At 42.4% G+C, this 15,241-nt stretch overlaps 1 protein-coding gene across 1 annotated transcript in view; it reads right to left on the reverse strand.

Annotated features, from left to right (window-relative positions):
• Positions 1-6,953: 6,953 nt before the first annotated feature.
• OTOL1 (otolin 1) overlaps positions 6,954-15,241 on the reverse strand; it is a 68,720-nt gene continuing 60,432 nt past the window's right edge. Inside the window, exon 5 of the mRNA XM_086944929.1 lies at positions 6,954-8,278. Within this exon, the coding sequence (XP_086801055.1) occupies positions 7,380-8,278 (899 nt within the window). The 3' untranslated portion in view covers positions 6,954-7,379. The remainder of the gene's footprint in view (positions 8,279-15,241) is intronic.

A 15,241-nucleotide genomic window follows, 5' to 3' on the forward strand; every position in this document is an offset into this window, starting at 1 on the left:
AAAGTCCACAAAAGCTCCCTCTGACTAACTATCCAGCCTAACCCCAGAACAATGCTCCATGGATCCCTGACCTACAGACCTCCCAGCCCCTGTTCCCCAACACCATTGCAGACTACATCACTCCCCACGCCCTTGCCTCCATGGACTACATCCTGCTCGGAGACCTGAACTTCCACCAATACAACATCTGTGACCCCAAAACCACTGTCCTCCTAGAGAACCTCACCAACATTGCACTGAAGCAACTCGTCTTCACCCCCACTCACACTGCAGGACACACTCTCAACCCCATCTTCGTAGGAAGAAACATCATTTGCTTCAGTCACATCATGGAACCGCTCTGGATGGACCACCACTGCATCCATTTCTCCTTCTCAGACCCCACTGCACACAAATGCATGCCATGCCTCCCATGCAGAAACTGGAACAAAAATACAGAAGAACACCTCATATGCCCTCAGCTGCACTCCCCCCTGCCACGACAGATGCCAACACAGCAGCTAACAACCTTCCCCAATAGATCTCCAACTGCACCAACACTCTCGCCCCCTCCAGAACCCTGCCAGACAACACAACGCGAAAGCCACCAATCGCTCTTGCCGATGACTGTAGAAAACCTGAAGAAACAATAAAACACCAGGAGCTCGCTCCACCTACAAGGTCGCAACCACACCACAAACTAATCAAAACAGCTAATAGAAAATTCATCCAAGACAGAATCCTCTCCAATGCCCACAACTCCAACGATGGATTAAACCCAGATTTGTGACTGGGGGTGAATGTTTTGCCATTGTGCAACATTCCGTCCATCATATTGTGTGTTTTGCTGGTCACCCTATATGGGAAGGGTATGCCCAGACGTGGGTTCCGTGCTCACTAAACCACTAGAGTCAAGCTATCCTGGCTGAAGACGGCTGATAGCCAGAAACTGGTCCTAGGATGCTTGATTCCGGTCCAGGGAAGACCTGGCTTGGCAGTTGGGTCTGGACTGTTCCCATGAGGCACAGGGTCAAGACTGATTTGCATATGGCCATCTCTGAACTGGGGTGGCTTGGTGAGCAAAGTAACAATGGATTAAACCCAGATCTGTGACTGGGGGTGAGTGTTTTGCCATTGTGCAATATTCCGTCCAACATCTTGTGTGTTTTGCAAGTCACCCAACACCTCCTCGCCCTCCACTGGCTCCCTGTCAAAAAAAGAATAACCTTCAAACTACACACACACGCCTACAAAGCCCTCCACAACACCAGACGCCAATACCTCAATGAATGAATGTCCTTCCACGCCCCAAACAGAAACTTCCGCTCTGCCAACCTAGCCCTAGCCACGGTTCCCCGCATCCACAGGACCAGAGCAGGTGGCAGATCCTTCTCCTATATCATGGTCAAGACCTGGAACAAACTCCCCTGCCACGTCAGATGAAGCCCGGCACTGCACCTACTCAAGACCAGGCTCTTCAGATGATCACAGAGCTGCTCGACCCCCTTCCCCACCCCCCAACGATCCCGCTCCTCTTTTGGCTGCATCTGGATATTCAAGCCTCTGTTGCCATGCAACTCTGTTCATTGTAGGAAACAAAGACCATGCTCAGACCGGCTTTCACTACATTGCAGCACAATATTAACCAGTATTAGACCATCTGCATCCGGTGACTGATAACATAGCATAGCATTCCATAACACCAATGCACTTTGTTTACTCAACCTGTCACGGACTACTGTGAATCATGAAGTTCTAGTTAGGCGGTGCTGTCCACTGAGATCCAACATACAATTCTAGACTAGTTTTACCTCTTTCCTTGATGAGACAACTCAGCGGGTGTCCCTCAGGCAATTCTGTTCCAACCCCATTAGCTGCTACTGTGGTATGTCACAAGGTTAATATTTTGCTTACCTTGTATATGAGGCCATTGGTTCTTAGCCTTGTTTTTCCACCATTGTAGGGAGTTTGGAAGTAAAAAAGTGATGCCACACTCCAACTAGGTAACCAAGTATATTTGGAAATGTCTTCCTGCGTTGTTCAACTGAGGAAACATTGTTCCATTCTTTCCCTACTCTCTGAGGAGAGCAGGCGCATGTGATGGTAGTTTTGAGATTGAAACTACACCTGACTACATCCACGATTGAAATGCGATTAAAACCTTACTATTCCCATTAGCACCTATTAACCAGGACACCGTTATGTGGATGTGTTGTCTAACTTTTTAATTTAATTCAAAATTCCAATTCATCGAATGATTTTAGGAAAAGGCCACGCTATGATGAACTGTACTTGGCATACTTGGAGCAATCAAGCAACCTCAGAGAGAAAGCTGTAATTATTGCTTAGCTGAATGTGTAATTTTCAGTGCTAAATATGTAACTGCGCTTTCTGTTTTTAGCATTTATTTTATGCGAATTCAGACACGTTCTTTCAGTGTTTTCCCATTTTGTGAAGGTCTTCAGTGTTTTCAAACCTTATGCAAAAAGGAAGAGAGACAAGTTATTTTTTCCAGTGTATAAAAATGTTTTTGGTAAAATGCAGTTTTTGATAAAGGCCTCAAAAAGGCATATTTTGATAAAGACTTCAATAGATTATGAAGGATGCAGCATCAACATATGATGCAGAGGGGCATTAAACATGTAATCAGCAATAGTCCTGTGCAGCACAGTATACAATGAGTTTAAATCTTGCAGGTTTTTACATTAAACAGCTATAATTTGAGGTAAAAGGGGGCACAGCAATTTGCCCACGATCACTCCTTTCAGTCAAGTTTAAATAGTGGGATTAAAATGCACATCTGCCATTTGCAAAGTCAGAGTACCTACTATTTAAAATGTGAGTAGTGGGATGGGGCAGCATGTGTCATGGGGCCTTCTGCCCTAACGTGGTCATTGCAGTGGCTATGTATGGAGACCACCGCCCCCCACATTTCATTATGGGTGGTGGGATAGGGGTGGTGCCTGAGGGCCTCTCCTTTAAATTGATTGTGGCGACCAGGGTGCGAGCAGAGGCTCTGCCAGGAAATAAACCACCTCCAGTTGATCACGAGGGTGGTGTGAGGGACCCACCAGCCACAAACTAGATTTTGGAAGAGATGTGGGAAAGGGGCTTGACAAGGGGTTCCATTTGCCACGATGTTTCTCATGCTCCGTGGTATATGAATAAATGCTCTAACATAGCGCCACCCGCCCGTTTGTTGCTCATGACTGGTGGTGTGAGGACACAAAGTATTCTTATGGGCCACCTGCCACAAAATTGATTGTGGAAGGTGAAATGGGTCATAGTTTGGGCCAGGGAACCTGCTGAGCCCCAACATGATCATGGGGGGGTAGGCAGGGACTGAGCCAGGAGGCCACCTACCTATGGCATTGATTTTTCTTAGTGGGGTGGGCCATCAACCTCCAACCTCCAGACTTGGGGGGGGGGTAGGCAGTTGTGGCAACATGAGAAATTGATGCTCTCACCCCTTCAGAAATTCCCATCAGCAGCTTGTACAGTGATTCTTTAGATTTGGGCTGGATGGGTGGCAGAGTATCAGCCATTTGGTTTTTCTCAAAACATATGTTTAAAGCGGGTGTCCTGCTACGTCTTTCATCCCCAAAGTCAGTGATCCTAATGGTGATGTATTCCCCACCCATAAAACTGGAAAGTCTAGAAGCCAGCAGATATGACATACATGGGTTAGTAGAAACACATATAGCAGTGACCTCACCCTTCAGCTAGAAATGGCCTGCCAGAATCTCAATCCTAGCAGGTATGTCATGCAGGGCAGGGGGTAGTCAAGTCACAGGAGCATGAAAAGAGCTTCCAAGACCTCATGCCCACCTGTCATGAGTCATCCACCTCCAAACCTTGAAAACGATACCACAAGCACAGGTCCCAAGCTAAACCCCATCTAGAATCTGAAGAGACTGTAGTGTGCCTTACAATTGTGGACCCAGAATGTGTACTTTGACCTTAGTTGATTTGTTGTACAAATACACACCAACACCCTCTGTCACCGTTTATCACAGTGGGCCCTGGGCACTGTAAAGGACATTGTGTGCATGATATCTGTTGTTAAATACGTATGCATTATCTAGTTATTATGTGCAGAATTCACAGCATTGTAGAATAATTAGCCAGATATGTTTTAAAATTATAATAAAATGAGATCTAATCGAATTATTGTTTTCTATGCAAATATTACAACAAGCCTGGCAGGCATCTTGTGTAGAATATGGGGCACAAGTCATGGGAGAAGTTAGACCAAAGTAAGCAGTTATAAGCAGTGTTATTTACCAGGGGTGGCGGGGCAGGGGAAGGAGGGGGGTGTAAATTAAAATAATATATATTTAAAAAACACATCTTCAGGCCGCCCACCCAGCTGGCTGGAGCCTCTCAGTCTGCTCGCCGCCGCCTCTTGCTCCTCAGAAGCACCCAGGTTCCTGTCTCCCGTAGCCAATCACAATGCTGCAAAGCAGTGTTGTGATAGGTCTGACTACTGTGGCTCTGGGCTCAGATGGGGAATGGGAGCCGCGGCTTGTTCTGCACCCAGGCTGTAATTCAGGTTGGATGCAGAACATGCAAAGTGTGCATGACTGTTATGGTTGGCCTGAGCAAAACAGTTATGCGTATTTTAGAGTGGAGCAACCATTCCTCCTCCTGGTCCCTGCTCTGGAAGTCCTGCTCCGCCTGCTCCGCCTGCACCAGGAAACGCAAAACAAAAATCATAATAATGCTTATTAATATCATTTTAGCTTTCTTTTAACTAAGTGGGGCAACGCTCCTCCGCCTCAGCAGAAGAGCCGCCACTGGTTATAAGCGATGGAAAATGAACAAGGGGCAGCAGTAGAACAAGAAGAAGCAACAAGTGGAAGGGGGAGCACTGACCTCAGATGGGGGTGCTGTGTTTAGCAATAACTTCCGATTTAAAAGCAGCTGATGCAGAGTTCTTTTTGCCATAAAGTAGTGCAGAGGGTTATTATGCCTGCTGCAAAAACAGATCGGTATTTAAAGTGGATAGCTGAGTGGATTAGTAAACCCTGAATTTACCAGCAATTTAAAACAAATGAAATGTATGCATCAGAGGGGCTGTGGAGAGATGAGGGGCCCTTTTGCCTGGCAGTAGTGAGTGAATCTGAGCAGGTGGTCATGGGGAGGAGGGGTCTCAAAAGGATTGCCACACTGGGCGTCACCACCGCTAAAGCTGGCCCGTCCAGAAACTTTCATTTGCTTTGATAGGGCACCCCCTCTTCTGTTTTTTCACTCGTACTGCTTTCCCATTGGTCATGTGCTAGATGTCTCCGGCCCAGCTGCAGAAGATTGTTGCAGCCCATTTTGAAAATTCACACGGTGGTTGTATTTTAAATGAAATGCAAATGGAAGCACTAGTGCTCTCTAGACCCGATTACGGGATTGCAGCCCTGACTGGGACTTCAAAATCTCACCTCGCCCCCCTAAAAACAACCTTGAATGCAGCACCTAGAATGGTCACTGGTACTACGAAATTTGATCACATCTCCCCTGCACTCAAGGAACTCAAATGGCTCCCAATTGAATTGAGAGTCAGCTTCAGAACAGCCTGCCTCATCCACAAAGCCCTGCACACAGGCAAGCCGGAATACCTGGCTGCCAAATTCAAAAAGGCCGGCCAGTCCTGAAACCTCAGGAGCTCCAACACTCTGCTACTCATCCTGCTGAAATATCGTACGCAGAAAACCGCAAAAAAATTGTTTGCCAGAAATGCCCCCAAAATCTGGAACTCCATCCCCCTCCCCCACATCAGAATGATCCCCTCATTTCCCAAATTCAGAAATCTGCTCAAAATCTTCTTCCTTGACCGCTCTCAAACGAACCGATAGAAGCCAAGGACGCCCCCCAGCCTGCACTCTTTCTAACTTTACATTTTGACCAGTGACACAAACTTGGACCATGAAAATATTTCTGGACATTCGGCCTGTGTGAACAAAGCATCTTCGGGGGGGCATGCCTTGTTTGAACTTCATCCTCCATGCCCGTCCGCGTGACTGCTCCTCTGTCCGTCCTTTACTTGGTTTGATCCTCATGTTTGACCTTACTCTGTACTGCCTATTTGCACACCATTTACTTGTTGTAAAGTGCTCTGATACCCGCGGGTCCAGCTAGCGCTATATAAAACTCCTAAAATAAATACAAAATTAATAGTTTGCTGTAGGGTGTGGTGTGCATAGAGTTTTTGATAAGAAAAAAACACAGATATCACCACGTGTAAAAACATTTGGTTCCACCACCATGACAACTTGCAGCCATTTTGAATAGAAAGGAAAACAGAAATTGCGTCCTCAGCAAGGATGCCACGTTCACTGTATTAGAGAAGATTTTTTTAATTAATGAAAGATATTTAATGTGTATTTACATCTAGCAATCATGCTGACCTTTGAGAGTAAAGACATAAAACACAATTTATTTTGTTAGGATTCATTTTAATCAGGGAATTTCTCCTCATTTTCTCCCAAACTCTTTAATTATTCACGCAGCTGAAATCTTGACACATAGCATGCAGACTGCTTCGCATTTATTTTGTTTGACTTGCTTCAATGTAATTTTTTTGAGCTAAAATATTATTAATCCGGATTATATTTAACAAATATAGATACTTGTGAATTTACTGGCATGCAATATATAATAAATGCTGCAATTAAAACCAGATTCTAACAATAAAGAAATCGTGATAGATGGACCACGAGCGAAAACCTTTCATGGAATAATCAAGGCCAGCAAAATTATAAATTAAATTTCAGTCGCCACAATGGCGGGAACTCCATTTCATCAGTTTCACATAGATTCCACCGTAATCCAGTAGAATATACGGGTTTTGGGACACTTTTGGAGAATATATAAGTGCAACTGAAAAACAGGGCAGCTTCTACTGGATAAATAAGAACACAACTAAAACAATAGACACAACCAAACACCTTTAAAGATTTCCAAACTGCAACTATGATTTTGGATGCTCAACAAACCATGTTTAACTGGTAAAGTGGAATTTCCACGAGGGTAGGAAATAAAAGGCAGTTTCAATAATCAGATACCATTTTAAAAAACGCCCCGTCCCATGCACTCATTTTAAAATTAAGGAGTGAATAGAGTTAGGCAATACTATCGAATTTTAGTGAGGCAATACCATCAAATTTGAGAAAACTTGGAATGATTTATGTGCCATCCTTTTATAGTGGCCCAACATTCCACACACAAATAAAAGGTTGATGATAGATGTTAATCTAAACATAGTTGGCTCATTACAAATATTGTAAATATGTGTTGAATAAACTTATTACATTCTTTTACCATCAAGTGAGATTTTACATTTCTACATCCTTAAGAGCTGAAACAACATAGAAAAATATAGGCTAGTGCCTAACATCATTATAGTTCTTTCACAGAGCAGCCTCAAGTATCTCATCAGCATAGAGAAGGTAGCCTGTAAAGATGCTGTCATCCTCACTGCTAACATACAACCCATTCCAGTCTCTGGCAACCTCCATCCAAACCTGGTCGCCAGCATTGAGTTTTAAAATGATCATGGATGAGGCCTGGTCTATCTCCTGACCATAAAGGGTTTCGCGGTTCTTAACCTGCTTTTTGCTCTCAGCTACGATACTTATCCGGGCGGGTCTGCCTCTTACTGTCACATGAAAGGCGAAAACATAGACGCCTGCTATGGTGCAGTTAAACTTTCCTGATAATGGATTGTAGTCCTCCTGTTCATTGTATAAGATCTTATCAAATTTTACTGGGGAATTCGGTGGTGGAAAGGGCTTTGACAAGCCTACGCTAAATGCAGACCTTGCCGACTTGGTACTGTCCCCCTTGGAGCCCTTTGCCCCCCTGGCACCTTTCTTTCCCAAGGCCCCCCGAATGCCCTTGGTACCCATGCTCCCCTTTGGTCCAGGAGGCCCCATGAGGCCAACAGGTCCTATATCTCCCTTCTCACCTTTCATGCCGGCATCACCCTTTTCTCCATGCACTCCATCTACACCACTCGGTCCATTATCACCCGGGTCTCCTTTGAATCCTTTTTCTCCCCTTAGCCCTATTGGTCCCATGTCTCCTTGTTCCCCTTTCTCTCCTATTTCTCCAGCATTTCCCTTGTCTCCAAAGTCACCTTTCTCTCCTGTGTCTCCCTTTTCACCATCTAATCCAGTGAAGCCTTGGTCCCCTTTGTCTCCTTTTTCGCCTTTCGTGCCATTTTCACAGGTATCACCTTTTGATCCCTTCTGTCCTTTTAATCCTGGAAGTCCAATGTTTCCTTTATCTCCTTTAAGGCCAGAATCCCCTGCAAAAATAGAGTAAACCGTTAACAGCAAGAATATACATACATTGCAAGAATAAGAACACCCTTTGGACTGTACTGCTTATGTATTGTAAATAGTCTTTTGTCCTAAATCTAAATGTTTGTAAACCTGAAAACAGTACCCTTCAAATCAATGCCTTAGACAACAGTTAGAAGAACAAGGGGCAGGTTACTCAGTCACAAGTGTGACCGATATACCCTCCACTTTATTTCAAGTGCCATAGGATGTAGTGACAGAGTAATCTATCCACCTAACTCTAAATTAAGCCCTCTGTTGGGAAACATAATCAGTTGACTTTTTAGAACCTAAGATTTGCAGAATATATGCAATAAAAGGATTCAGAACCCAATTTAAAGAAAACATTTACAATGATTTGTGGGAATGGGAAACCTAAGACTCTGACACACCATGTCGATAGAGTACCCATACCAGAAACACATTCATTCTCATACCTGGGCTTGCTATTTACATCTAAGGGCCACTGGGGTGCACATATTCATTCCTGCAAATTAACATTTTTACGGTCAACAGAGGCCATCTTTAGATTCTCCAAAAAATGGGGAACAAGCCAATCAGGGAATTTTTGACTCTTTATAGGTTTACGTGCCTAACAGCAACCTGCTATGGAGCAACGTTATGGGGAACAGCTAATTACTCTGCACCTCAGACCCTAGAAAGCACCTTTCTAAGAAGACTCTTAGCAACCCCTAATTCAACTCCCTCATACATAGTACAAAAAGAGCTAGCAGTCCCTTATATTGACTGTTATATTAGTGAAGCAACTCTAACTGTATGGTATGGGATTTGGAGTAAAGATGGAACTAAATTGGCTCAGGAAATCAAATGGATTTTCTTGCCCTTGAGTAATGAAATGAAAAAGAGTTTATTGTTTGACTAATTAAAATCTTACAATATATATGCAGTAATTCTTACTTAAAAATCCAATTATAAAATCAAAAATGAAAATTTGGGCTTCAAGTTCATTGTACTATTTACACATTATGTACATCCTACATTGCATTCCATTAGTTTTTGGTAATCTAACTTAATTCTCAGTCGCGTTACGAACTTTACAAAAGCCGAAGTTAAAATGATATTGTCAGTATGGAGGCATCTTATCAAGGCTTGTCTGCAACTCCTTTTTCCTTTTGAACATTAAAATGTCTCTAAGAATAGATATTCTTTCAACTTTCAGTTATGGACAAACACAAAGGAGGTGCATAATGTTCTCTTCACCAAGTTTACATAAGCTACAGGTCGTTGGTCCCTCTGTACTCAACCATGGCCTTAGGTGACATGTGTCCGGAAATACTCCTAAGCGAGCTTTTATAAATAATTGTTTGTGCTTCACAGACCAAGGAATTTCAAGGTACAGTTGAACTTTTACCTTGGTATAGCCATTCATTAGAGGCCATGCATGTTTTCTTTTTGAAAAAGTATCTTTATCCAAGAGAAGTGATAAATGTTTTGTTGTGCTATTGATAACTTTTTAAATGAGTTCAATGTAATTGGCATTTCCCAGACCGAATTTACTGAATATTCCACTAATGATGTAAATAGGTATTTCCACGCCTGGGCTTTCCAATTTAAATTTATTTCCTGCCACAATAATTTGGACATTTGATTTACAGTATCTGTTTTTATCCTTTTCCACATTTTAACAAATTGGCCTTTTCGCGCAAGTACCTGATTAGCTAACCCAAATTCCATTCACATCTGCGCGGTGATGCATTATGTGGAATTAAAAAGAGGGCTTTATAGATTTTTGTAACTGCATTGTTAATTATGACTGAGTCTTTTCCACACAATGCTTCACTTCCATTTGTTACAAATGGCAAAAGTTTTGCTGAAATTATTTTTAACAATGGTCCATAACTCTGCCCTCCTATCGATTTCTGTATGGTTCTGAAAAGCGCTTGCAGTATATTTGCTCTCCGTTGTATGTCAATCTTATGTGGTTGGAATGATCCTCGGTCATCAAATAATACTCCTAAGTATCTATGGGCCCGATGTAGGTAAATCTTTTTTACCACTTCATAAATACTGATTCATACCGAATCGGTATTTAAGAAGTGGTAAAAAAGAGAAGGGCAGATGTAGGTAATATTATTTTAAAAATTACCGAATCGAAAGGAATCGGTATTTACCGATTCGGTAAATACCGAATCGGTAATGCCCATTGATTCCTATGGGCATTGAAGCCCATAGGAATCAATGGGCATTACCGAATCGGTATTTACCGATTCGGTAATTATCGATTTCTGCAAGGGTGCAGGGGGTGTCACTTTGACACCCTCTAGCACCCCCAATACTGGCTTGTGTGCCATGTGGCACACAGACATGCCCTAAGGGCATGTCTGTCTGTCACATGGCATAGGTGTGCATGCACACATGTGCATGCACACCTGGATTCGGTATTTTAACACCCAATTGGATTGGGTGTTAAAATACCGAATCTGAAGGGCCTGTGGGACTGAAAGTAGTCCCACCTACATCCCGAATTTTAAAAATCGGTAAACTTACCGATTCGGTATTTTTCCGATTCGGTAATTTTACCGAATTGGTAAAATACCGAATCGGACCAAAAAAGGTCCCCTACATCTCAGTAGGCCAAATACCGGTCGGAAATGGCAGAAATCGGCCGTTTCCGACCGGTATTTGGTAGCTACATCGGGCCCTATATGTATTCACTTGTTCTAGTTGTGAATTATCCAAAATCCATTTATACTTATGTTTTGACTTTGAGTATTTGTTAACCCCCATAATTTTTGTCTTTGTTTCGTTGATCACCATTCTATAGTAGGTAGATATCCTATTTATCAGGCGTTGCAGTCCGATCTTCGTTTGACTAAGTACGATAACATCATCTGCATATAACAGGTTTGATATCGGAGTATTGGCTAATTTTGGTGGACAAGCATTGACCTCATCCAGGGCTTTCGTTAGATCAGCTAAAAAGAAGTTAAAAAGCAACAGGGCCAGTACACACCCTTGCTTTAAACCGGAAGAAGTTGGTATTTTTTCTGTTACAGTTAGGCCATCTCCCATCCGGACTCTGACCCATGTGTCAGTGTAAAGAAGCTGAATTATTTTCAAAATGGGGGAGTGGTATACTATCTTTCAATTTCTGCCACAAAAGATTTCTATGCACACAATCGAAAGCCGACTTAAAATCCACAAAGCACAAGTGATGTGGCTGTTTCTTTGTAATGTATTTGTCCATTAATACAGATAACACAAGGATATTTGTTGTGGTACCTAAGCCTTGTATAAATCCGGTTTGATTCAGTGGGATTATCTGCTTTTCTTTTACCCATTCTGTTAAGTTTGATAACAATACACCTGCAAATAATTTGGCATGGGTATCCTGGAGCGTAATGAGTCTCTAATTATCCGGCAAAGACCAATCTCCTTTTTAATAAATTGGAGCTATCAGCGATCCCTTCCAAGTTTTTGGTATCATTGATAATCTAACAATCTCCTTGAATAACTTCGTCAAGTATCCTGACTATAGACTGGGATCATTCTTATAAAGTGCAAACAGGACACCGTTTGAACCAGGTGCACTATTTTTTTCGTTTCTGGATTAATTTACATATTTGTTTGTTCGTTATATCAATATCTTGTATCATGTCCTTCCTTGTTGCTTCTATCATATTGGCCCTAACTTTCAGCTGTATTTTAACCCCACCAGGATTTAGATGTATTGACAGGAACCTGATCCACTTGTTCTCTGTTAAGGAAGATGTAACAGCTGAACTATTTGGTCGTGCTAAGCCATTTATCAACTTCCAGAATTCACTGGAGTTTAATTGTTTGCTGCAAAGAGCACTTTAGCCCAAAGGTCATGTTTTTTAATTCCTTTCGTCCCACAATAACTTCTGCAGGTTGCAATTAACCCTTGTTAAGTTTGAACACAAATCCAAATCTTTAGGATTCTTTTTTATGTCTCCTCAATTTGGGTAAGCATTCTTTTCATAATCCTTGTCTTTAAGGTTAAAGTAATTTTGTTCCCTCTTCATGCTTGCACATTTTGTTTTTTTAAAGTTTTTAGCTTGAAGGTATTGACAAGTTTTTGTATAAAATCCACCCATCGGTCAATCACAGTTAAGGTTTTATCCTCAAAACATGTTTTTACCAATTTAAGGGTCACCTTGTTAGTATCTTCTTTGCTGTGCTCCTTTCAAATTAGTTTCCTATATTTACTGAACCCGTCTGACCGGGCAATGTTTCATATACAGTATGCTTTTTTTTTTTTTGTCCTCATCTTTCGCCCTTGGTGATCAACTAGTAGCGTGTGGAAAATACCTTACTGTCTCAGATACTCTGGAAGGAGCACGAAAGAAACCGCCCTAATTGCCCCACAGTAAGTAGTGTCATAGTCCACCTAAGCCACTTAGAGCAACCGCGTGGGACATATGCTGCGTTCATATACCCAATCCTGCAACGGTTCCAACTTTATTGGGTATAGTCAAATAGAGGAGAAACTACCAAGCAGCGTAATCATTGGACCTTTGGGGGGAAAAAAAAAAACCCAACATCAAACCAAGATGTATTACCAATTTAGTAGCCCCCAGAAGTTTCTCTTATTTTGATTTCCTGATCTTAAAAGGTCCATCTTTGATATTTGTAGCACTGACGTTTGCCAGTCCAGCAAGGTAGGAGGTACAGGGTCTTTTCACTTCTTACATATTTCTCTCCTTGCCAACAACATACAAAAAAAAAATTGATCTTTTGCTGGACCATGAAACTCTGGAGAAATGCCAAAAGTAACCAGGGCAGAACATAAAATTAATCGGGATCCCAAAGAGGTGGATATTAAAGTAGTAACTGAGATCCAAAACGATGATAGGAGTGGGCAATCAAAAAACATGTGTAAGTCCGAAGCATCTGCCAGTCCGCACTTTGGACATAAAACCGGCGAATTATCCGAGAACTTCGACAAACGTTGGGGCGAGTAGTAAGCCCTGTGTAATGTAAACAGATGGTTACGACGTAACCAAGATGGTTTTACAATGCTCCACATGATCTTAAAAGAATCATACCACATATTTTCCACACTAATATCCATAATATGTGTAGACCACAACTGCTCTGGCAGCTGGAACTCGCCCTCTGCCTCATCTAATATAAGATTATACCAGAATGAGACCTCTTTCTTAAATGGAGGTTTATCTGTTAGGAGAGACACCAGTGTACTATCCCCTCCCAGCTGAAATCTGCCTCTAAGAGAGGTCTGTGAATATGAATGTGCCCATCTCTGCATTTGAAGGTATTTAAACCTAGAGAGCCGGGACCCCACTTTTAGTCTCAATACCTCCCATGGCAGTAGGGTTCCCTCAACAAAGATGTCCCTACAAACTACCAAACCTGACTCGTGCAGCGGTGTTGCAAGACTATCTAGCAGCCAGATCGGGGAGCCAGGAGAGTTCCATAGTAGAGTCTCACCAGAGTAGTAGTCTATTCTAATGGTACCCCTCAGTTTAGCCCATGTTCTACATGCATCTCTAAGCACCTTCAGTTTATTTTCTTAAAAAACTTGGGGTCCCCAAATTCTCGATCAGCCACTTTTTCTCCTTTAAGTAATGCAGCAAACATAGGCCCACAACCTAGATTTAACGGGGATTTTAACAACATCCTAACATGAGACATCTGAAAGGCCCACCCGTAAAGCTGTAAATCAGGAGCCGCCAAACTTCCCTTCTCTCTACGTCGCCTGATCTTCTTCCAGGCGATTCTCGGGCTGCGGTTGTTCCAGATAAAAGAGCGAATATCGCTTTGAAGCTTAGCTATCATAATGGGATTGAAAAAAAGGGGAATGGTATTAAATAAAAATGTTACCTTGGGTAAGAACGTCATTTTAACTAAGTTAGATCTACCCAGTAAAGATAGTGGGAGTGTAGACCATGATTTCATTAGTCTACGACATTCTTTGGCAATAAGCGAGAAATTTGCTGGAACTATCTCATCTATGTCTTCATATATATATTCAGACCTAGATAACGGAGGACTGAGCTTATCTGAGCCCCTGCCACGGGCTCAGGGTCATTCCAGACCATTATGTCTGTCTTGGCTGCATTGATCTCGTACCCCGATATGGCTCCAAACTCTTTAGCCAACGTAATTACTGCCGGAAACGCCGACTGTAACTCCGATGTAAAAATGAGAACATCATCCGCATATGAGGCTACCTTCCTCTCCCATCCCTCAAACACAAAGGACTTAATGTTGTTATTGTCTCTTATCTTCTAAGCAAAAGGCTCTATATAAAGATCAAATAAGAGGGGGGAGAGGGGGCAGCCTTGGCGGGTACCCCGAGTGATGTAAAATGGGTCTGATAGTTCTCCATTGACAAGTATAGATGCTGACGGATTCATATACAGGAGTTTGACTGCATGCCTAAAATTTTTACCAAGATTAAATTTCGCTAAGACCTCCGATAGATAAACCCAGTTCACTCTATCGAAGGCCTTGGTGGCATCCAAGGTCATTCTGCTAAAGGAAGTGATGCCACCGTTGCCATATCGATCGCACCTATAAGGTCGTAGGTCAGCTCATACAGCTGGCGCCCTCTTACAAACCCTTTTTGGTCGGTATGCAAGATGTTTGTTGCTACTGCCCCCAACCTATTTGCAAGTACAGATGTAAAGATTTTATAATCTGTATTTAATATTGAGATTGGTCTATAAGACCCACAGTTTGATGGTGATTTTCCTGGTTTTAAGATCAATGTAATTGATGCATTATCCCATGATTTAGGAGGGGGCATCCCTTCCAGGAGGATCTTGTTGAACAACTCAGTCAAAAAAGGAATAATAGTTAAGATCAAAACTTTATAAATTTCAGATGGCAACCAATCGAGACCTGATGCCATACCGTTTTTGCTGCTGGCTATAACTACCCTGACTTCTTCTTGTGAGATCGAGTCGTCCAGCTTATTACTT

Source organism: Lissotriton vulgaris, chromosome 11 (assembly GCF_964263255.1).
Source record: "Lissotriton vulgaris chromosome 11, aLisVul1.2, whole genome shotgun sequence".
In the NCBI taxonomy this organism is placed as follows: Eukaryota; Metazoa; Chordata; class Amphibia; order Caudata; family Salamandridae; genus Lissotriton; species Lissotriton vulgaris.